This window comes from Photinus pyralis, unplaced genomic scaffold, assembly GCF_008802855.1.
Source record: "Photinus pyralis isolate 1611_PpyrPB1 unplaced genomic scaffold, Ppyr1.3 Ppyr1.4_LG7, whole genome shotgun sequence".
Classification (NCBI taxonomy): domain Eukaryota; kingdom Metazoa; phylum Arthropoda; class Insecta; order Coleoptera; family Lampyridae; genus Photinus; species Photinus pyralis.
Window position 1 is genome coordinate 5374927 of NW_022170738.1, and position 24522 is coordinate 5399448.

Sequence of the window (24522 nt, forward strand, 5' to 3'; positions counted from 1 at the left end):
TACGGACTTAAAATCGGTTTTGTCAATAGTTAAAATTGAGGTCAATTAGTGCCGACATTTGTTTAAATTTTTCATTTCAAATCCATTTTATTTGTAGCGCTAGTTTTTAGTTTTGTCTGAAATAATCCATGTGTTGAAAGTATGTAAACCGATTCGTACCTACATAATTTGATTGTAGTCCATCCATATGTCTGAATGAACAATACTAAATTTGGCCGTACCAATATTCTTATTTTACACGCATCTTTTCAATTGACTTGTCAATGTAAATGGCGTGCAAGGCAAGGCGGTTAATTTATTCGAGCTGAAATTAAAAGCCCAATGGAAATGTAACAACATGAAAATGAAAATGGCCACTTTCAGTTGTTGTTTTCTCTTATTACATGCAAAACCGAAAAAAACTGTTAGATCCTACCATGTTTAATATTAGTAAAGGCATGTTTCTGTTCATAAGTGAAATTAACCTAATCAAGCCGTGCATGTCTAATAACCACTGTGGAAGCACTTATTCGACCGATCGAAAAAAATCCAAATACGGTTACTGGGGCATTGACGTTAGAATTAAACAAAGATAAAGTTGCATGCACCCTTTGCACACCCAAAGGAGCGAAAGAAACGGAGTAAACACACTTCATTACTTTCAAACGAGAAAGTCAAGATCACGGATCCAACTTGCAGTGCAACGGCCGACGAATTCGTACCTCGATTTGGCATTCCAATGAAATCGAGAAGGTTAATAATACTTTTTATATTTGCGTCCAAAAGTTACATTATATTAGATAATAAGTTTCTACTTTTATTATTGCGTCTGGTTATCTCGGAAGAGCGGTTACGTAAAACTAGGTCGATAAGATGAATGTACGGGTGGCCCTTACGAGAAAACAAGTTTCTCTTGATCTTGCTTCGGATGCCCTTGTCCTTAATTTTGAATAACGTTTAATTCTAAGCACGACGCCGGCCGTTTTTTGTCATGACAATACTAGTGTTGGTCTACTTGCAGTATGTGCAGTGCATGGTAATGCAAGTGCACAGCATTACAATATCTTTACGTGTCATGTCGTCACGCACCGTACATAAAGGATGTGACTAAAGAAATTAGATCTTATTTTGGTCTCGGTCAATGTCAAGGTAGTAAAAGAGGCGTTTCTAAAGGGGCTGAGGGGACTTAATGCAATGGTTAAACAAATCTGGCCACAAAGAGGGGATAAACTTCTTCATCCTAAATAAAGTTCATTTTCTTTGGAGGGACTTTAATCACTATATAAGGTTAGTGGTGTAAGAAAATTTCTAGTAGTTATTACAATGATTTTAAAGTGTTTTGTTGTCACACTATTAGTCTCGATAGCATGGGCACGTACCGCATCGACCAATTTGAACGATATACCACATGAAGCTAGATCTGAAGCATCTACCAGTTCGCACTTCGGCGACTTACACTACGCTTATAAAGTGTATCGAGAATGTGCAGCGTCCGAGTTATCACCGTGTCTTAAGTTAAAGTTAATTTCTGCAATGGATCGTGCGTTACGAGCGTTTAATGATGTATCTGTCATGGAGGGTGTTACTTTTGTGAAGGACAGTAAGGCACCGGAACCGGCGGCGCCAAAAACTGTTGCCGAAATCGAAGCTAGCCTTCCTCGCGAATTAAATCGCGACGATGCGCTCAATCAGCTTATCGTGGAGAGATTCGTGAACTTCTTCGATACTCATTCACTTCAGGTAAGATGAGAGAAAATCTCTTACGTCTTGTAATGTGGTCGATTTGCAGATTAAATTGCCCAGCGCTAGTGACATTAAACGGTCGCTAAGTGATGAAGGGCGAAAGAAGAAGAATAGAATGGGTGGATTGCTTTTACTTCCATTAATCTTGGTAGGAACGCTTGTACCGATAGCGTTGGGCGGCTTGGCGCTTTTAGCAGGAAAGGCGTTAATTGTGGCAAAGATTGCTCTGGTATTAGCTGGAGTATTGGGTTTAAAGAAACTATTCGGAGGACATGGAGGCGGATCAGACTCTGGCCACGAAGTCGTTGTCGCCGGTTCTGGGGGCGCGGGTGGTTCAACCTGGGCGCGATCCTACGACAAAGAGCAAGCACAGAAAATTGCCTACAGCGCGTATGCACCTCATTCCTCCCGGTGAAATGTTCTCATTACTTGCAAAGTTATTTATTGAATAATTTATTCTATTTTGTATGTACCTAATGTAAGTAAGCTTGAAATGTACATTTCGCGGAATTTGTTAAGTAACTCGGCATATTTTGTCGTACGGCATAAATTTCATCTCAAAGAACTTAAAAGTACAGTTCAAACGGTTTTTATTGCTTTACTTTTTTACATCTACAACGACACTACCAATTAAGGCATAAAAATAAATTTTAGCGTCCCAATTTGTGAGAGCTTATGCTTAGTTTAAATATTAAGGGAAACAGACAATTTATTGCGTAACGGAACAAGAACGATAATAGCTGTATGTGCAAGAAACTGTTTGGTCACTCGTGGTAGTTACAAACATATTCAAACACTGTTTAATGACCACCACACCGGATGTCGATTTATATTATTTAGTTCAAAAACAGCTGGTTTTTGGGATCACTTCCTGTTTCTGATTTGGTAGATATCAAACTTGATTTACAAATATGGCTTTACTGGCTATGTTGGTGTCATGTGGTTAAAAATGCATGACTGCAACAATGCAACAGTGGTATACCTAATAATGAGTTAGGCTACAAGATTATACGGCATGCAAATTTAGGTTTATAATTTTTTTTCCTACATTTAAAATAAAAGTATTACGTACCCCTACATACGAGAACCCCTATTAGTTGGTGAGGGCAGCTTAGTGTGTCAGAATTAGGGGAAGCACACCATTTTCAGAACGAATGCTTCGTGTTTAACCTGGTGTTTAACATACGTATGCGATATGCATTCTTTTACACATGATATAGTTATGCAGAGTGTTTCATAATTGAATGTCCATTTTAAAAAGAAAACTTTGAGGAGAACTTCATATGAACCTATGTCCGAAACGTCTTAATTTTTGAGATACAGGGTGGTAAAGTTTTCAAAAATAAATCATTTATTAATAATATCTGTAATCCCACTTTAGATATTTTAATGAAATTTGGTATGTGTGTACTATGTATCCAGAGGAATTTTTTAACGTACCACATTTTTTTAATTTCCACCAGTAGCGTTCGTACGGAATTTCACATGGCCATTGATGGTACGCCACTGCTTTCTCTCAAAATAAAAATTATTTTTGAAATCCTCAATCATTTGTAAGTAAATTTGATCCCTTTGTTTTTTTCAATCTGATTCACGGTTTTCGCTTAAATAATAAAAACTCGTCAACAGAATTAATATTCTTTTTTACTTAAGTACTTATAGTTTTCTTAATGTTTTATTCAAAAAGTTCCAAAATTCGAAGTACGAAGCATGAGCAGATTTGATCGCTTGATCTTTTCAATTCGACGCACGATTTTAAAAAGAAAATCGTTTTCGCTGCATGATTGTCATGAACTCATGATCATGCAGAGAAACGGGTTTTATTTTTTTAAGCGAAAACCGTGCATCGGATTGAAAAAACAAAGGGATCAAATTTGCTTAGAAATGATTGGAAATTTCAAGAAAAATCAGTGGCGTACCATCAATGTCTGCCAATGGGCATGTGAAATTCCGTACCAACGCCACTGGTGGAAATTAAAAAAATTTGGTACGTTAAAAAATGCCTTTGGATACATAGTACTTACATGCCAAATTTCATTAAATTATCTAAAGTGGTATTACAGATATTAATAATAAATGATTTGTTTTTGAAAACTTTTCCACCCTGTATCTCAAAAGTTAAGACGTTTAAGACATAGGTTCATATGAAGTTTTCTTTTTAAAATGGTCCCAAAAATCTCCCCCTTCAATATTGACATTCAATTATGAAACACACTGTATAGTACACAAGTATTTAAAATAACATGGGAGGTAGAAGGAAACAAAGCCCTTAAATAAACCAAGTTTCCAAAACGTTTCGTCTAGAAATTATAGGCTCTCAAATTACAAAACTTGTGTTTCTAATTTTTTCGCACAAACTGTAACACATAGGGAGTGGCTCTATGTAGCCATTTTTGGATATGCTCCCAAGGTCTGATCTAGAAGAAATTTGATATCTGGGAATCTTTTAACACAAAACGATTAATACGCTTAGTTCTTAAAAATTTGACAATTTTTCTCTCTTGTGTTATTCTCTGTTCTTTTTGCGTTTCTTCCAGTTTACTGTTCACCCCGTTTGCGGGATATTTTTGTTTGAGGTTTTTAATAGTTACTGGGAACGTAGTTCTAATCATGCGACCCATTGCTAACAAACAAGGAGAAGGTAAGACGTGTTTAGGAGTTGCACTGTACTGTATCGTTGCTAAAAAGGGTCTTGACCGTCTTTGTACGCTTTAGTGATCACACCTTTTACAGTTTCACTCGTTCCTTCCATCATACACCTAAGGTCATATTGTTTTGCAAACTTTCCAAACTCGTATGGATTAAATGGTGGTCCATTGACAGAGAACAATTTTACTGTTGATATTACTGTTTTTGTTGTTTTGTTGGCTATGGCTACTACACTACTACACTATAATAATTCACTAGGACAAGAACATTTTGGTTTCGGTAATGCAGAACTTAATGTTTCAGCATGTTGGGTAGCATTTTGGGAACTGGTCTCAACAGAAGAAATTGTCCAACTACCGAAGTCCTACATGGCCACCTATCGAGTTAGGTTCCAATTCTTGAAACCTGTTTGCGCGTATATCCGAGAACGGAATTACATCCCAAAAGCAGGGATGGACACACCAAAACAATCTGGAAACAAAATTATGCTGGGGGGGGGGAGGGGAGTTATAATCCCGTATACCGCCAATCCACTACCATATTCTAGGTCGTATCGCTTACATCACAGAATGTTAATTGAGGTGAATTTCGCTTGCATCCAGTTTTTAGAACTGCAGTTTACATTGGCATCAGGTAGGCGTAAACAACATTACTGTAAACAAAAACTGGATGCAAGCGAAATTCACCTCAATTAATACTCTTTGACGTAAGCAATACGACCTAGAATCGCTTAACCGTTGCGGTACTTTATTCTGTTCATTCTTATTCGGCACGTCAACAAGAACGCGTTGCAGTTTGTTTTAGGGAATTTATGTTTAATCGACGACGTGAGGTAAAAAAAAGTTAATGCTGCATTTAGTGGGGTTAATTACACATCGGATTAGTAATACCATTGTTTAAATACTAAAGTATTTAAACAATGGTAATACCAAATGGACTATAGTATTTAATTGAATTCGTTCGGATATGTGTTGATTGACAATATTTAATAATTAGATAATTGTGTTGATCAATTGGGACATCTCAATACGATCCGTACAAGCAAACTCGGAAAAGCACACTCGAATTGCAACTTCAACTTTATCAGCCAATTTATGACTGATATAACATACTTTTGAAAATGGAGTATAATTATCTCAAAAGCCAACAATTTACGCATCTACACTACATTATGAAAGCATCACAAAGACTCGGAACTAACGTCGCCGCACTCGAACTACCAGAACTTCACCATTTCGGCATTTAAATATTTCTTTTTCTTATAATGCTATTTTTAATTATTAAATTATTTGATTGGATTGGTTTAGTATTTTACAAGATTGCCAATCGTGTTTCTGAATCTTTCAGTTACAGTAGGTAAAGTATAAATGCACACTGTATAAGTAGAGTACGTCCATTAAATTTAGTGAACCAAACCGTAGCCTATCGGTAGGCTACGACCAAACGTAGAAGCTTTGTTGCTTTGTTTATGAAAAAATAGCTTCATAAACAAAGCAGAATTCACCTGAATTAAATTACGTATAATAATTACGTATTGAAGCTTTTATTTTATATTCGTTATTATAGAGGAAGTAAGTACTTTAATATTACTTAACGGGTAATTTATTAGTTTTTCCTGTAACGATATTAAATTTGAGTTTATCTCTCATCTTATATGCAAACCATTTCTTAACAAAATGCGAGTTGGCTTACTTTAGCATTTATTATAGGTATATGCATTGTTTAAATACTGTTTAAACAATTGTGATAGCCACGGGGTATCTACTTCGGATTGAATTCAAGATTTATCCAGCAGCGACAGTTTTAAAGCAGTTTAACGGTTTGTAATTCCACTGCATTCTTTATTCATAGAGTATATGGTCGAAAAATATAATCTGGCAAAGATTATCCCTCCCGAAATCAATTCACAATTTGATATGATATATTTATGTACAATAGAACAATGGTGAAGCAACTCTCTTGCTTATGCAATCCATCGAGCGTGCTGTAATTTACACCAGTTGCTTGCATACCTACTATTTTTTTTACGCACGAAACTGTGTGATATTTTTGCCTTTAGTGCCCATTTAAGTAAGGTATGCGCGGGTACCGGATGCCGACAATTTATTTACCTACATTTTATACCTAATTATTGACCCAGAAGTGCACATCCTTTACCACATTTTGTGCATTTGGTAAAGAAAAAAAGTTTTGGTTAAACTTATCCAATAACCTTCTCTGGAAATACAAGTGATTGCATGGAAGTTCATTAAGTTTAATTTAAACACGATGAACAAATCCTTAGTGTCACTAGTGCAAAGCAAAGCCATTAATTCTTTTAAATGCACAAATGACGGTTTTCAGAACTGCTTATTTTCAGGGTTAGGGATGATAACGGGTTTGGGTCATCATGCTAATTCAGTTTTGTAAAGTAAGTATTATAAATGTTATTGAAACTTAAATCCTATTTACCTATTTACCATGCTATTCATATTTAGAAAAATTCGGTACAATATGGCATTCTCCTCCTACACTCCATTTTCGAGGTATTCAGAGATTTCACATCGCCTGCAGTAGATATGTCTCGTCCAAACGTTGCAAACGCCATTTGAGGATACCCTCCTCCGACAATGCGTATTTGAGATATTTGCATTTAACATTTTGACATGGTCAATTAATGTCTCGTCCAGATGATTAATTGCCTTTAGTACCCTCCTCCTACTCCCCTCTTGTAATATGAGGAATTATAACCGATCTCGATAAATGGTCAAGGAGGAATACCGTGGTTAGTTTAGAGCTTTTACTAGAATAAAACCATTTTCTTTGTATATCCCACTCCCATTTCGTCACGATTTCGATAAAGGGCAGGGAAAAAGAGAAGTAGCTTGCAGAAAACAGTTCCTTTAGTTGAGAAGCATTATTTAATTATTACTATGAAAGATAAAACTCCTCTCAAACCACCCACTATCGTTTATAGAAACCAGTTTCTTTTAGTGAAACCTTTCACTAGGATACCATGAAACGTTTTTCGGACAGTAGCCACCGGCACTAGACGCCATCTTGGATTTTGCGACGTGACAATGTCCTGGACATGGACAAGGTTGTGGCCTTTAGTTTTGGACTTTGACCAAGGAGGTTTCCCGCTATCGTGCCCTTGGGCCTTGAACATCGACCTTGTTTTTTCCAAGCTCGTGACCTTCGATTTTGGATTATGGCCAAGGAGGTTTCCCAATATCGTGCCCTTGGACTTTGGTCTTCGACCTTGATTTTTCCCAAGTTCGTGGCTTTGGAATTTGATCGAAGGTCATGACCTTGGATTCTGAAGTCATGGTCTTGAGTTTTGGTTTAAGGTCATGGTCTGGGACTTTGACCTAAAGTCGTGGTCTTGGGATTTTCCCCGGTTGCTCATAAGGTCGTGGTCTTGGTGATGCTCTTAGTTTCGTTTTGTGCATGGTGTAGTTTTTTAGTTTTCCAATTTAGTCTACTATACCACAAGGCACATACACTTTATACATTTTTGCTAAATTTTCCTAAGATTTCTACATATACGTTACAAGTTCTTCCTAAACCGAAAACTCAAAATTTTATTTTATATACCGAAATAGTTTGAAAAGATTTACTATTACGTAATACAAAAACAAGAATCCTTAAAGAAGATCGTGTTGTCACTACGAAATGATGCTTAAACGACAAGCTCCTGTCGTAATGAGTGCCGACAGATGCCCGAACTATTGCTTAAGGCTGGACAGTACACCCGTTCCGTTGCCCGATAATACTTGATTTCGTTCCACGATATCTTAATTCTGAGTGAAGATGAAGAAGGGGTCGAATATTCCTGTGAAAGGTGAATGCTTTAGCTAGACAATAACGCCGGGGTTTACTAAAATGCTTTAAAATAAGCTTTTTTTAAGGGCAACGTCGAGGGCTGTTAGGGTGTCATATTTTGGAAAAGAAAAAAAGAAATAAATTTTCCTGGCGTTATTGCCTAGATATTAAGTTTACGAACGTATCTTAATTTTGGAAATTGTTCCAACTTCATTTATAGATACGTTATCTGGGAAAAACAACTTAAAAGTTTTCCTCAAAAGCGCGAAAAGATAGCTTCCGCCGCGTGGCTGGTTTTATACAGATAGAAAATATGCATTATAATTGGACTAAGTTTATGTTTTTACCATCGAACACAAATTAATATTATAAATAGCCAAATTTGGGGATTGACAATAGGCAACTTTACATACTCCGTTCTGTATGTACTGTCCAGCCTTAAGCTTGTGGCACACTTATCCGGACGGAATCGGTCCGGACCGAATACTAAAAATTTCGATTAAAATTGTAAAGGGTCGTAATGGTTGGACCCGGTCCAGAATGAACGGCAGATTGATATTGATGAGAAGAGCATTCACCGGCAAAAATCCGTTCCCGGCCGGTTTCGTGCGGGTTAAGTCATAAGTGTGCTTCAAGCCTTATTATTTTAATTTGAAATGATAGCGTCATCGGCGCAGTTCTTCTAGAAGAAAATCTTATTCTGCATTTTGAAATATACGGAACAAGAACCGCAACCTTACTACCTACGCAACCGGAAGATCATCTTTGTCAAGCCTATATGATTTTTTCCATCGATGAAATCCCCCTTGGTTTATCGTGCAATGCCGTGATGTTGGTCCATAAAGGAGGGCCATCACCAAGCCCACGATCTTGTGAGTTAACCGGAGAAATCTTAAGGTCACGACTTTAGATCAAAATTAAAGGCCATGACGTCGATCCTAGGGTCCAAAGCTATGACCTTGGACCAGCATTCAAGTTCATTGCCTTGGACCAAAAACAAAGAGCATGATCTTGGGAAAACACTAGGGCACAAAATCCCTCTACAGAGGAAAGCACAGCTGAACATAAATGAAGAGGTACCACTCCTAATCGACCTTTTTCATCCCCGAGTAAGACCGCTGGGCACACGTTGTCCACCTTGGTACACTCCGGAACCATCACATAATTTCGTTCGCGGAGAGCTGGCAAACAAGCTGAAGGCGTGCCTATACGCGCACTTGGCCCCTTCTGGCAAACGATTAAATATCGGATAAAGTACAAACATCGCCTTCGAAATGAAGGGCCACCTCCAATAAATCAATTTTCTGATGGTATAAGAGTACAAGAAGAACTAGAAAAAGAATAATAAGACGAAATAGAAAGAAAATGTCCAAGTTACTGAAAGGACAAAAGAAGTTGTGGAAAGGCAAATAATAAATCAGGAAGAAGAGAGGATGTAGAAACAAGAGCATGAATTAGAACAACAAAAAGTCATTGACAGAGAAATAAAAATGTCTTGGTAGAAGCTCGGGAACCTTTAGTAACTAAAATGATAAGCCGCAGTTGAAGACAGAAGCGTTTTTTCGCAAATTTTAGCAGAAAGCTCTTCCACAAAAAAATGTCCCAAGTTTATGAACGACTGGCTAAAAGCGTCATTTTGCCATCAATTTCGTTGAGGAAAGACAATTTCCATTACGGTATAGTCGAAATCTAGGTACATTTTGTGTTTCTCTCACCATGTTAAGTAGGTTACCTGAACTTACTAGCGCCCTTGCCCATTTATTCAGGGTATAATTGTCCACTAACAGTACTGAAATTCATACGTCATTATATGAACACAATGTTTCACATTGTAACGGTTCTCCCTTACTTAAGTTAATACGATTGAAATAGCTTGTCGAGATAATTAACAATTCGTTTTACAACATGATTAAGTTACGAGTAAGTATAGGTACCGCTATGAACAATTTCATTAAAGTGCCTCCCACGATCTTTATTTCTTTCGAGGTAATTTTAGAAAAGTGGTTATTATTCACTGTTCAGATAACACGACAGCCTAATTATTATTCTCCTTTTCTACGTAGATATTTACCCCGTGTTTAAAACCGCTCTCGATTGTTCAACGAAAAATCAAGGGAACTTGGAGGATTTCGAGTTTCGGCAAGTTGCGGAGGTAAAAGCAGCCATGTCGCACCTTTCTGAAGCTAGTGGATCAAAGCACCCCTTACCCTCTTCAGGTTAATCCATTGCGTGTGCGGGGAAATGTAACTTTCCCTCTGAATATTGTTATATTTTTATTCGGCAGCGTTACCTAATACCCTTGAAGAGTAACTGATGCAATCAATCTTGATATGGTCGCAACGCCATAGGAATAGCATTTAAGACGTAGAAAGGAAATGGACCAATAATTTAGTGGATGCGTGTCAACGGTAGCATGTGGTCGGTTATTGTATGTCACATATACGGTATTTTTACCTCGATTTTTACCCACTTGCACATCGACAGTTTGTAAATATATGCCGCAGTCACACCTTTCATGCATAACGTGAATACCGCGTCCCCCACACAAAGGAAATTGCTTTCTTTGTGACACACAAATATCAATGTTGGCACCGTTTTTTTACGGATTCGAAAATTTTAAATGGACTCATCTCTGTATGTATAGGCGAATTAGTGCTATTTAATTATGTGACGTACCAATACGGTAATTTCTACTTAATCGCCTAAATGATGTTACTGTGAAAGTGAACTCATTTCGGTCGAATGGTTAAGCTAAAACTGAAAATACCCAAAGTTTTAATATCATATCCTTAATATAGTAAATTCCTTGAATAACCGAACAATTTTTGTAAAGAAATTGTTACGAAAAATCAATAGGTACACGTTAGGGAAAGCTACATATTTGTTCCATAAGACTATAAGAACGTTTTCGGTTTAAAGCAATTTTTATTGAAAAAGGGAAATTTTTCGTTTGATCGCGTTACCAAAGAAAATTGGGCGCGATGTCAGGTAAGATCAAACGTAACACGGAGCGATTGCTGGTGTAAATATAAAATAAATTGTACCAATATATGGACTTTTAAAACTGGGCGGATATAGCTAATAAAGTGCGTGCCCTAAAATTCCTGTTTAATCTTCACACACAAAAATTTTTACCTTATTAAAATAATTGAGGATTCTTAATTGTGGGTCACGATTCGGTATGTGCCATCTGTTTATAGCAATAATAATTGGAAAAATTAACTCTTTGATGTAAGGCACTAAGCTATATATAATGAGGCAATTATAGACGCGTAATTTGAATGATTACGGTATAATCGGTAAGTACCTTTACGTTGAACCCTTAGAGCACAGATAAGTATGGAGACAGTAGGTTGGAAGCACAACTTATGTAAAGGAAGGTTTAGACACGCCACGTAAAAAACCCTCTATTGTTGAATTTATGCTTCAGTGTCGATTAATACTATGGACGATCAACATTCTGCATTTTAGTTCGATTTGCAAATTGATTGATACATTTTCCTTTAGCTAGCATAACATTATTGCCCCCAAAGGCGTGCACCCCTGGAATATCCCCCCAAGTCGGTGACGAATTGCATACTCAGCTAATTTTCCTACAGAAAATTTGCTTACGACATATTCGAAACCAAAGAAATTCGCCCCGTGGTGTTCGCTTCCAGAATATCTGCGCATTCTCATCAAAAGTATTTCCCGCGTAATATATTCTGCCGAACGAAACTAGTTCCAGTTATGCTAGATCTTATAAATCTTTCCAACAAAATTCCCTCTCATATTTCCCCTGTAAAGAAATATTTTATCAAAATTACACCTTTCCTTTAAGGTGAGCTTTTTTTGGGGATGTTGTTGTAAAGACTTTCTCGACTAATCCGTAACTGCAGGCTTCCATGACTCATTTACACAGGGAATACACTTGATATAAATTTTCAAAATTTTATTTTATATTTATTTATATAATATAATTAATTTTATTGTAGGCGAATGTTGTATAGATAAATTTATCTGGAGTTTGTATTTTGCAGGCGATTTTTTTTAAAGAAACGATGATTTCGATGGTATCGTCCTTGGGCACGCAAATTTTCCATAAAAAGGTACATATTTTGAAAGCGAATCGTCTGATATAGAGTGTTTTGAGCCCCAATATTTTGCCAGCGAATTTAAGTGTATGTAAGCATATCCTGCATATTGCGGGGGTTAATTTTCGGAAACGACGATGATGGTACGAGCTTTGTAAAGCGAACTCGTTTACCATTTTGGTGAGCAAAACGTCAAACGTCAACGTACCAATACTTTATCTGAATGTTAGATGTTCAGAATTCGTGCCGTTCGTATCTTTAGTTGAAATATACTTTCTCCATTAACCAACCGCGACGCAGAAGTGTGCCTCGTGCTATGACCATCTTACGCATATTGTACACCTATCTTTCCTACTAATAGATGACACTTTAATATACACCATCGAAATTGCGCCCATAACGACCCATTCCAGCAATATTTTTACCCCCTGACACATTATGGCGTAAAATTCGCTTTCAGAATATTCTCACTCGGAATATTGGTCCCCCCAAGTGATTCCAAATCGTCCTACCATGTCTTTGTTTTCATTTCATATGTGCTGAAGTCACCAATTAATAAAACACCTTCTTTTCCCTTTACATTGTCTAAGACATCCATTGTTTACTGCATTGAAAAATCGTGGTTTCTATTTTAGAGTCGCATGGTCATTCATTGCATAATGTACTCCAACTGTCATCGTTGTTGTCCAAAGATGCGCATCCTTATTAACGAGCTCCTAGCGAGTTTATAATTTTGCGGTGTCTGTCCGTCTGTCCGTCCGTTAACACGATATCTCGATAACGAATGGACCGATTACGATCAAATTTAGTAGATGCAATGTAGCCCAAAAAATAAGGAAGGCCCTCTTGACATTATAACTCACGAGTTATGAACCGAATTGCATGAAATTTGCATGAAATTCAATATGCGTATAGCCTTAGCCATATAAAACGCAATTCTAAAAATTGAGCCTAATCGATCAACATTCACAGTTCCCTTTTCGCATCTCGACCATTTATAAACCGAATTGCAAACTATTTTATTTCTGAAGGTATTTAAATGAAATTTGATACATAGCCACTTGGAATAAATTAAATTTAACGGCAGTTTCCAAATTTGATTTTGCGCATAGCCATACCCAGGAGCTCGCTTTCTATATTTGTTTAGTTTATTTCTAATATTATTTCATTAATTTGTATTTCCTTCATTTACTTTTGTAATTTACTTTATTAATATTGATATTCCTTTGCCGCTCGATCATGATCAGGAACACTCTGTGTCTATCTTCGAATTATTTCCTTTCCTTAAGGCCCTGTTTCTTTGTTTCACTTAAGACTACTATGTCTACAACCGATCTTTGTATTTTCAAGGATATTTCGGTTTCTTTTCCTGCTATTCCTTGTATATTCCCTCTTTCCCTATTTTCATAGTCCCTATATTTCTTCGTCTTGGTCGTAAATCTCTGACCATCCAAATTCCGAAGATGTACTTGGCCGTCCTTTGCGTAATGATCTTTTTCTGGGCCGGGAGAACCACAAGATATATATTCGCTTCAATACCCCACGACATGATTGTTGAACATACCAAAGCAGTTTATTGTAGTGGAACGATGTAAAACCACCTTCTGTATTAAAAGAAGATTAATAATTTTCTAACTTATCGAAATTGTTGATCACAGGTGTAGTGAACCGGGGACTTTAATAATAATAATAATATTTTTTTTTAGGACCCTACATAACTTCACCAGACACAGACACAGACACTAATCGTTACTTGATTTTAATCCGTGCGATTAGTTAACCAGGCTAGACCTGAGTTCTCACAAGATACACCGACCATAATAATAATAATGGTTTATATTGATTCGGTGCAGCATTTCTTCAATTACTGCAAAAATTTTAAAATTATCAAAATTAGTTTTGCACAGTTGTCATTTTTTTTTCAAATAAGTTCACCGTGATCACCAGGGTATTTTGAGAAGCCCTGTAAATATCTCTCAAGTAAGTACGATCATTTGCTAATCTATTTGTTCAATATCGGTATGAAATCATCTTACTTTCGCTGCAAGTTGATCCCTCTGTTTGTTTTCAGATTTTCCATGTTCCCCAGATGACTATGACTGCTCCCGGTAGTGTTTCTGTACTTGAGAGGCGGATTACTGAGGGCGGTGATGAGATCCCGCTCCGGACCCGATTTACGTGTACCTAATGTTTCCCTGATTGGTTCCCTTGGTGTGGGTCTCCATATTATGACTTTGTACCGGTAGTCTTGTTCGTTGCATTTGATCTGGCGGTACATTTCCTCAAGTTCTTAAACTTTTTCCAGTTTTGCTTCCTCTTCTGCTCGTACTGCCATACTGACTATCGCTACTTCTTGATCTTTGCATGCGTGAATGTGTCATAGTTGCTTCCCTTGACTGGCGGATCGTCTGCTCGCGATTACCTTGTCGGAGGTATCCTGGAAAGTCATCCGATTTTCATAGTAACTACTAGATATTAGCTCTGTCTGTATAGCCACTTTTATTTTATTTCCGGGTTCGATGCGTATTTCATCACACCATTGCTCGATCATTTCGAACTCGTCTACAAAATAGGTATATTGCAATTTTGTTTCATATACCTCAATGTCTTCATTCAGATCTTCAATATTGGCGTTCAATTTTACCCAGCCATCCATTGAGTTGGGCTGTGTTGTCTTCTTTCTTTAATTTTTCATCGATTTGTTGTAATAGGAATCCGAACTGTATAACGCGCAAGCAGCAAAATGCAAGGCACTACAAAAAATACCATGTGCTTCATAAATAAAACACACGCCGCTGACCGGCCAGCTAGCTCTGTTGACCAAATAGCAAACAGCGGAGAGAAAGACTAATGTACAGGGTTGTGGGTAACAGAATTAACTCAATTGGTAATTGGCACTTATAACTCCTCGATCCAGCCTAGGTCGTCAGTAGGTACTTACTTTTGGTCGCTTCAATTAAAATCTCTTGGGCGCCACCTAATTCCAAGTTAAGTTTCGCTTGCCACTACCGGAACTAGGAAAGGTAGCTTTAGCTTTACAGTAGGCAACTGATAACCCACCAAAATAAGTGTTTATTGGGTGCAATTGCACCTGCATACGTAACATCAACACAAAAGTTATGTTCCCCAAATGGGAATAAAAAAAATCAATAAAGTATAATAAACACGTTATGTAAAAACTAAACAACCCCAAGTATAAGTGTTGAAATAATTATCCCAAATTCCAAGGTTTACATAAAATTCCCCCAATGAAATATTACATAAATTTAGTAGCTGAAACTAGTTCACACCAAAAATCCTGAAAGTAGGTATAGAACACCCACTACCGTTGCACAGTGATTGAGTTTAATGGGTTAAATTGACAGTGGATTGAATACCTTGATTGGTAGCTTGTAGGGTATCGAAGTTTAAATCATAGTATAGAGCTCTGTACTTCACAGGTGATTTACTTCACATGAGTAAATGCAGTTAATTAAAGCAAATTATTCCCTTTCAATTTCAAGCGTACTAATTAAGAGTAATATGGGTGGCTCTAGTGTTCGGCCAGTTAACATTTACCATATAAGTTTGGGTTAAATGAAATGCAAATACACAAAGGCAATAAGTAGTTTAAACAATAATAAGATATCACCACTACGATAGGTAGGTCTCTGGTTCCTAAGATTCCTGGTGTACGTGTAAACGGCTAACGGTTTTCTATGTACCGCAACAGGTGTCAAAAGGGTTGGTGTCCGCAGTATCTGTTTGGCTGCGCCTTAGAGATAGTAACGTTTCAATGGCAGATTTTACAGTACACGGAACTCCTGCATGTTGTCGTTTAACGTAGATGTGTTTCGCTTAGAGAGTACGTAGAAGCTACGGAATCGTTGGACTTTGACTCCTTACAAGGACTCTAAAATATAATGTAATTATGGCCACGGTTAACCAAATATAATGCGCTAACCTCTTAAAGCAGAGAGTACACAAAAAAAATTTACAAAAGTCCTCGTATGTGCATCGATGAGACTTCAGCGCATTTTTGGCGTGACGGATCAGTATTGCATTAGCAATCAGTATTTTATCAGAAAATTTTAATTATAAAATAAGGTTTATGCAAACATATATTTCTTTATTAATTTTCACGAACTCTAATAATAATTGGACGATGGTATGAACAGTACGACTCGTAAACCGAACAATCAACAGTGTAGTTGACCATTTTGCCAAAAACTCCGTCAATTATTGTTCCGCCATTCGTTGTCACTGTTCGGGGAGAGATGATCACTATATTGAATTTCTCTTGAAGAAATTTCTCTACCCGATTTCCGACAGTTAATGGGAAATTAAAGTCTCCCATAATCAAGACGTCTTCAGTTGCCTCAATGAAATCCCCGATCTCCGATAACGCTGCAATCAACAAGTTGTTGCCTTTACTAGGAGCATCAGTGGTTCAAATTTCAAAGAAATATCTCCATAAATAAGAAAGTCAGTCACTGCGCATGCCTACACATAATTTTTACTATTTGCGAAATGTTTGCCTTTAGTAGAAGCATCTGGGGTTCCAATTTCAAAGAAATATCTCCATAAATAGGAAACTGGGCATTGCGCAGGGACTGCGCATGCGCACACATAATTTTTAGTATGTGCGCAATGTTTGACTTTACTAGAAGCATGTGTGGTTAAAATTTCAAAGAAAAATCTCAGTAAATAGGAAAGTTCGCATTGCGCAGTCACTGCGCATGTCTACATAATTTTTACTATGTGAAATGTTTGCCTTTACTAGAAGCATCTGTGGTTAAAATTTCAAAGAAATATCTCCATAAATAAGAAAGTTGACATTGCGCAGTCACTGCGCATGCCTACACATAATTTTTAGTATGTGCGCAATGTTTGCCTTTACTAGAAGCATCTGTGGTTAAAATTTCAAAGAAAAGTCTCTGTAAATAGGAAAGTTCGCATTGCGCAGTCACTGCGCATGTCTACATAATTTTTACTATGTGTGAAATGTTTGCCTTTACTAGAAGCATCTGTGGTTCCAATTTCAAAGAAATATCTCCATAAATAGGAAAGTTGGCATTGCGCATGGACTGCGCATGCGCACACATAATTTTTAGTATGTGCGCAATGTTTGCCTTTACTAGAAGCATCTGTGGTTAAAATTTCAAAGAAAAATCTCAGTAAATAGGAAAGTTCGCATTGCGCAGTCATTGCGCATGTCTACATAATTTTTACTATGTGGGAAATGTTTGCCTTTACTAGAAGCATCTGTGGTTCCAATTTCAAAGAAATATCTCCGTAATAGCAAAGTTGGCATTGCGCAGGGACTGCGCATGCGCACACATAATTTTTAGTATGTGCGCAATGTTTTCCCTTACTAGAAGCATGTGTGGTTAAAATTTCAAAGAAAAATCTCAGTAAATAGGAAAGTTCGCATTGCGCAGTCACTGCGCATGTCTACATAATTTTTACTATGTGAAATGTTTGCCTTTACTAGAAGCATCTGTGGTTAAAATTTCAAAGAAATATCTCCATAAATAAGAAAGTTGACATTGCGCAGTCACTGCGCATGCCTACACATAATTTTTACTATTTGCGAAATGTTTGCCTTTACTAGAAGCATCTGTGGTTCCAATTTCAAAGAAATATCTCCATAAATAGCAAAGTTGGCATTGCGCAGGGACTGCGCATGCGCACACATAATTTTTAGTATGTGCGCAATGTTTGCCCTTACTAGAAGCATCTGTGGTTAAAATTTCAAAGAAAAATCTCAATAAATAGGAAAGTTCGCATTGCGCAGTCACTGCGCATGTCTACATAATTTTTACTATGTGTGAAATGTTTGCCTTTACTAGAAGCATCTGTGGTTAAAATTTCAAAGAAATATCTCCATAAATAAGAAAGTTGGCATTGCGCAGTCACTGCGCATGCCTACACATAATTTTTACTATTTGCGAAATGTTTGCCTTTACTAGAAGCATCTGTGGTTCCAATTTCAAAGAAATATCTCCATAAATAGGAAAGTTGGCATTGCGCAGTCCCATTCCGCAGGGACTGGGCATGCGCACACATAATTTTTAGTATGTGCGCAATGTTTGCCTTTACTAGAAGCATCTGTGGTTAAAATTTCAAAGAAAAATCTCAGTAAATAGGAAAGTTCGCATTGCGCAGTCACTGCGCATGTCTACATAATTTTTACTATGTGTGAAATGTTTGCCTTTACTAGAAGCATCTGTGGTTAAAATTTCAAAGAAATATCTCCATAAATAAGAAAGTTGGCAATGCGCAGTCTGCGCAAAATAGAGAGTGCAATAAAACTGTCTGAAATGGGCAAATATAGACCATAGCAGCTATCAATTAGCGAAAACCCGAAGTCTCTAGGTGTCCCAGGGGCCGAGATCTCGATGGAACGAACGGACGGACGGACGGACAGACGGAAACACGAGCACATAAGCGTTACCTCAACTTCGTTGTGTTACGCTAAAAACCGCTCAGACCTGGATACGATATTTTTAACCAAAATTATACCACAAACTGTAAAACTCATCACCGTGTTATGATTTTGATTAGTTTTCACCTTGAAGTAGTTATCCTAGATAAGTCATATTAGTGACCGTAGTTAGGCAATGCCAAAAGTATATTTTATAAAAAAGCCATTCCTCTACGTCAATCGGATCGGCTTAAAATCGATATACGCACGGACAAGTTTTCAAGCGGCGTTAGTTATTTCGCAAATTCTAATTAAACGCAACCACTACGGGCTTAATGAATGTCCATTGCGCCAATAACTCGACAAGACGGAGATAATGCAAAAAACCGGACCTCTCTACGATGTCTAGATCAAAAGTTTTTCAATCCGCCCAGCCAGCCAGCCAGCCAGCCGGACAAAGTGAAATGATAAGCTCCTTTTTGTTACCAAAAATGCGCTAAAAAGAACTTCGTTAAAGTAAGGTAGCCTTCTTATACCATAAATACGATGGATTCCCCCTAGAAATAGAAAGAAGGTAAAGTGGATTCGATCACACGGAGTATAACTTACGATTAAGGTGGCTTGAAATTCCTCCAGTACAAAAAAAAATTCCTTACGGAAGTTTGTCCCCAATCATTAAAACGAAACTGCTTGGTGCAAACATTAATTTGGGTTGACTTGGTTAAAATATGCTTTCGCAAGGGTGTTCGATCCAAAATCAACCACTGGAAGATATAACAAGCACCCCCAACTCGGGATCACCAATCGACCGTCTTTTTAGAAGCCGGTGGCGAGAAAAAAAAAACGCTAACTTTTTTTGTTTCCGATCACGATGCAACCGACGACGAATAATTCCAACCAACCACGAGAGCCGATGGATATGTCAATACCATAAATGGTAATATCTAATGCTTATCGATAAAGGAAACGAATTTAAAACCAATGACAGCAAGGTATCGAATTACAGTCAACTGACGTCATTGATCGGTAGATCGAGAAACTAAAACGGGCAGGCAACACAAAAAATATAAAAGTAACTAGAGAATTGACATATTGGTTGCACTCAACGATGCGCGAACATGTAATACAGGGTAATGGAAATAGAAATATGACTACACAGGTGAATACTATTTTAAACTGTTACAACTGTTGCATGCATGTTGATGTCATGTCGCTTTATACGTTACTCTTGATCCGTTTATCTACAATGTTTATTTTTCTAACCTCCTTCACTAGAAGGTACATAGGTACTAACCTATGTACTTTTTATTTATAAATTTTGTTGCCCAATTTTTTGGGGGTTAAGTATAATATGGGCGTAAATCTTTACAACTCAATTTCTTATTCGCGACAAGCTTTTCCACTCGTACTCATCCGCGAAGTAGTTCTCCGTTGTTGGCTTCAAGAACCATGTCCAATCTCGGTATTCTAGATCGAGTAAATTTGTGATAAAGTGTAAGGCGTCAGAGCGTCACTTCTTGCAAAGTGAAGACTGGAAACCTTAAACTCCAAATGAGTAAAAGCATTCGCTAAATACTATACTAATTTGTTTCTAATGGTAGGGAAGTCCACTTTGCTAAATGGGAATTTACTCGAGCGTCGTTTGGACCTATTGAACTTTGCAGATTAGATGCTAGAAAGAATAAAAGTTATATGAAGTACCTACATCTTTCTATCGATGGAGAATGCGTCTAAATATTTTTAATAATGTACAAAAAATAGTCACATGAAAATACTGGAGCGCGTCAGATATTGTTACCTAGTGTATATGCCCCACGTGTCTGTGATATTGGAGGTATATCAATTAGCCGGTTTGCAGCTGGGGGAGGCTGTCCGGAAAGGTGGAAAACGGGATTTATTCGAGCGCGTCAGATATTTAGAGGAGACGCCAAAGAAGCTCCGGGTGGTTTTTTGAAAATGTAAAAAATCGTCACTTTGAACTACTCGAGCGCGTCAGATTATTGCAAAGCCGATGTAACTTGCTATCGCTGACTCCATAAAGGTATTCTCTATTAAACTAACAAAATTTAATTTATAAAACACAAATTAATACTATTATAGTAACAATCCAGAGCGTTATATGTAAAGTTTATGGCACGACCGCTTATCATCTCAGTCAACTGACATGCATATTTCAATTCATGAACGTAGAGCTTTATTGACGTTTTGTTCTAGTTTGGAGTGTGAAAATCGGCACATTATATTCCTTGTGTTATTTTTGAATAATCTCCTTCAAAATAAAAAAAATCCCACGCGCTCAAGAGTGTCAAGGTAACGTTTTTTGCAAAGTTGTGACTCTTCCACCTTACATTACGCTCGTTAGATTATTGAAATGCACACTTTTCAACACCTATACAGTAACAAAATTTGCGGATGGCAATTATAAAACGCACTTAAGTACTCTCAGTAAACCATCCAGAAATATTATTTGACAATCGCAAAATTCCCAAGCATTGCGATTTGGAAAAACCTTTTCTGTGGTCGACGGGAAAGCCTTCCATATTAACAGTTGCGTCGATTATCCACTAGTATTTTTATTCTCTTCAGAATGTGGTTTTTATTTGAAGCGCGAGCCCAACGCGAGCGCCAAGAACCATGGGCGTTTACAGTTACTATTCCTACAAACAAAGAAATAAATCAGAACTAAGGTATCGATGAGAAAAAATTAAAAGGAATTGACAAGACTAACTTGAGCCTATGCCATCCATGTTATTTATGGATGTCTTTATGTTGGTTTAAGCTTTAAGCTTTGCAGCGGAAAGAGAAGTAAGATCAGTCAGCATCCCGACTTTATCGTGTCGCCTTATTTTTGATGCTCTTCGCTCCACAGAAAATGTCCAGCGCCGGATAAATGCATTTGTGGCTGAGTGCTTGGGCGGTCATAAAGTTCATATCGGGACAAACTGATTTAATTAGTATGTCTTTTATTATAAATTTCATTTACACCACTGGATAACTATGTCGACAACTCACCTTAATCGCGACGATCACGAAACAAACGTAGGAAGTAAAAAACGGATCATTTGCAGGAGTAAATAACACATTTAACATAAAACGTTCAAAATATCCAACAAACAAATCATTAGACTATTGAGGCCACCCAAATCGTCGAAAGCACGCACAAGGATGTCGGTAATGGAAAATGATCCTATAATAGAATATTGAGAATGAAACGTAGAAATCTTGACATCGATAGAAAAAAAAACTGGAACATCCTGTGACGCGGTTTACAAAAAGAAAACTAAAATCGATCAGGAAGTATGCATTGCCGAAGAACAAAACGCTTAGTGTATTTTTGAAGAAGAATTTCATTTCTTCTAACTCGCTCCTTGCAATCAAAATAACATTAAAGTCTACACAAAACAATTGTTAAATGGCAAAAAACGAAGAAGAGTCATGTTATGCAGTGAAGTACGTTGCTATAAAAATATTTCATAATTAAAATAATCGGAGCATGGATTAAGCACATAATCTAAATATTTACCTTTTGTAAATAGTGTCCGCCAAATTAATAAGCGCTTCAAAAGCGTGTGCGTTTTGTTAAATTCATTAGCGCACGAACTGTAAAAACGCCTTTGTTAAGTCTTTTCGTTATATTCTCCTATAGAAAATTAAAGCAATTTTCTTCATGACCAACCAAATGTGCATTATGTATAAATTAGAAATACATACAATATGAAAGCAGTACGTTAACTAGCGCATACTTAGAACGCAAACTAGTACAGATAACATAAAAATTACGAGTAGGCTATAATTTGCCTCTTTGCTGGTAACTCCTTCCTGATAAAACCGGGACGTATACAATCAAAGAGTCACAGTTTATGAAGTATAGTGCGGAAGATCACTATGAAGTCGGTAGCTCTTGTGTTCCTTTTTGTGTTAGGCGCATTAGCCGATGATGTTAAAAATGAATTTGAGCAAGGAGCTATGCGGGACGCCTTTCAATTTGTGGATAAATGTGGGAATAAAGAAATTTCAGTTTGCCTCAAGGTAAGTTTTTTAATTTATGTAAATTAATACTATGATTAATAATACATCTGAACGCTAAATTTATTTATGTTTACGATCTGATGAGAACCTACAAAATTTGTACGTGGGTCGTCGAATTTTTTCGTGATACCAGGAAAATTCCGTGCAGAATTTCATAAATCATAAATGACAATGTTTTAAAGTCAAACGGTACGATCCGCGAACCGTTGTTATTATAATTAGATAAACATTTAAATTATAGTTCCGTTTTAGATTACCTAGAATGTTAACTTTTGTAACTCCATGATGAATTGTTGTGCACTAGACCTTAATCCGTGCAAATACTTTTGTGGAAAATAGTGGTTTCCTTTGTCACGACCCATATATGGTTATGAACTGAATGTAGCGTAATAACATCAATTCCTCTAACACCGATTAAATACTTGCACGCAACCGTTAAGATCGAACATGTGTTTGACTAATCGTTTCTTTTTCAAATTTTTAGGAGCGAGCCCTACAATATCTAGATAAATTACCAAACCGATTAGAAATTGGGGCCGGACTTAGCATTGAACAAGCGGAGGGTGCCGTTGATAGATCCGGAAGGGTTTACAATGATCGTGAACTGCCTGAGGATCCCAGGGCACGGGAAGAAGCTATTGACACGATGCTTTATGATAAGTTCCTCAACTTCCTATCATCGCATACTGTCGAATTTAAAGTACCCGATTCGGCCATCACGGAATTTAAGCGGTCACTCGAAGAAGGTAACCGACGGTATTTAGCAACTCTATCTTATGTTACTATGAATTTTAGGTCGCAAGAAAAAAGGCAAAAAGGGAAACATGATGGGGTTACTGATGCTGTTTAAAATGAAAGCTGCCATGTTAGCAGCTTTAGCAATGAAAGGCTTAGCTGTAATCGCATTTAAAGCTTTAGTTATTGCGAAGATAGCCCTAACTATTACGTTGATAATAGGATTAAAGAAACTTGCCGAGGCCAAGCACCATTCGTCAACATACGAAGTAGTTGCACACGATGATCATCATGGACATTTTAGGTCTTTCGGCCAAGAACTCGCTTACAGAGGATATAAAGACGACTCGAATGGAATTATAAGCTCTTAACCTTCAGTTCATTCTAACGGACTGTTGTCTGTCTGATCAGAATAATTTATTTATTTAATGAAATTGTGATTGTTCCAAATCTATTTATTAACTTATTTTTTATTGAATAATTGTTGCGTTTCATTGTAGTTAACTTGTAAATAGTAATAAATAAATAAATCCATTAAATCAAGAAAAATGATGAGAAACCGATTTTTAATTAACTAATCAAAATATTATCTTACCTAGCAACGTGAATCCAATACATACGCCTGCGAAAATGAAGACGAATATACCGCTAAGAAAATGGAATTTCGTTTGTCATTAAAAGCGATATTGACACCGCGGTTTTCACATGAATGAAATAGAGACGTAGAAGACAAAAACTTTGTTTTAAGATTCAGTAATATTTTTTTTTCCTTAGATGTGGACAGTTCCGCTAGCTATATGATCTGCACGCACGGCGGAAAAACTCAAAAGCTTTGTTATCACAACTATGACATGCACGTTCAAACCAATTCGTGGCTTGAATTAGAACGTAAAAAATCGTGTAGAACGTGTCGTACATTTTGTAAAGAAAGTTATGGCGTAAAATTTGTTTTAATTACAAAAGCCCAGCGGAGTAGTCATAAACGATTTGAATGCGTTATGATTTTCGAATACAAATTTTGTCATTTACTCGTGCACTACTGTAATTATGAATGATTTCCGAGCTCTTGTATCTTAATGTTTTCCAGGGAGCAGCACAATTTTC

At 37.1% G+C, this 24522-nt stretch overlaps 2 protein-coding genes across 2 annotated transcripts; both read left to right on the forward strand.

The window, feature by feature from the left end:
* Nucleotides 1–1275: 1275 nt before the first annotated feature.
* LOC116176605 lies at nucleotides 1276–2799 on the forward strand. Its single transcript, XM_031495249.1, has 2 exons — nucleotides 1276–1719; nucleotides 1769–2799. The coding sequence occupies exons 1-2, from the start codon at nucleotides 1303–1305 to the stop codon at nucleotides 2135–2137; spliced, it is 786 nt and encodes a 261-aa protein (XP_031351109.1). The 5' UTR covers nucleotides 1276–1302; the 3' UTR covers nucleotides 2138–2799.
* A 19678-nt stretch (nucleotides 2800–22477) lies between these two features.
* LOC116177121 lies at nucleotides 22478–23937 on the forward strand. The gene is made up of 3 exons (XM_031495996.1): nucleotides 22478–22683; nucleotides 23168–23429; nucleotides 23479–23937. The coding sequence occupies exons 1-3, from the start codon at nucleotides 22540–22542 to the stop codon at nucleotides 23787–23789; spliced, it is 717 nt and encodes a 238-aa protein (XP_031351856.1). The 5' UTR covers nucleotides 22478–22539; the 3' UTR covers nucleotides 23790–23937.
* Nucleotides 23938–24522: the final 585 nt, after the last annotated feature.

Coding starts and splice junctions, on each gene's coding strand:
- LOC116177121 (XM_031495996.1), top strand. CDS start 22,540: ATGAAGTCGGTAGCTCTTGTGTTCCTTTTTGTGTTAGGCGCATTAGCC. Junction 22,684..23,167: donor AAATTTCAGTTTGCCTCAAG/GTAAGTTTTTTA, acceptor TCAAATTTTTAG/GAGCGAGCCCTACAATATCT. Junction 23,430..23,478: donor TAAGCGGTCACTCGAAGAAG/GTAACCGACGGT, acceptor TATGAATTTTAG/GTCGCAAGAAAAAAGGCAAA.
- LOC116176605 (XM_031495249.1), top strand. CDS start 1,303: ATGATTTTAAAGTGTTTTGTTGTCACACTATTAGTCTCGATAGCATGG. Junction 1,720..1,768: donor TCGATACTCATTCACTTCAG/GTAAGATGAGAG, acceptor GTCGATTTGCAG/ATTAAATTGCCCAGCGCTAG.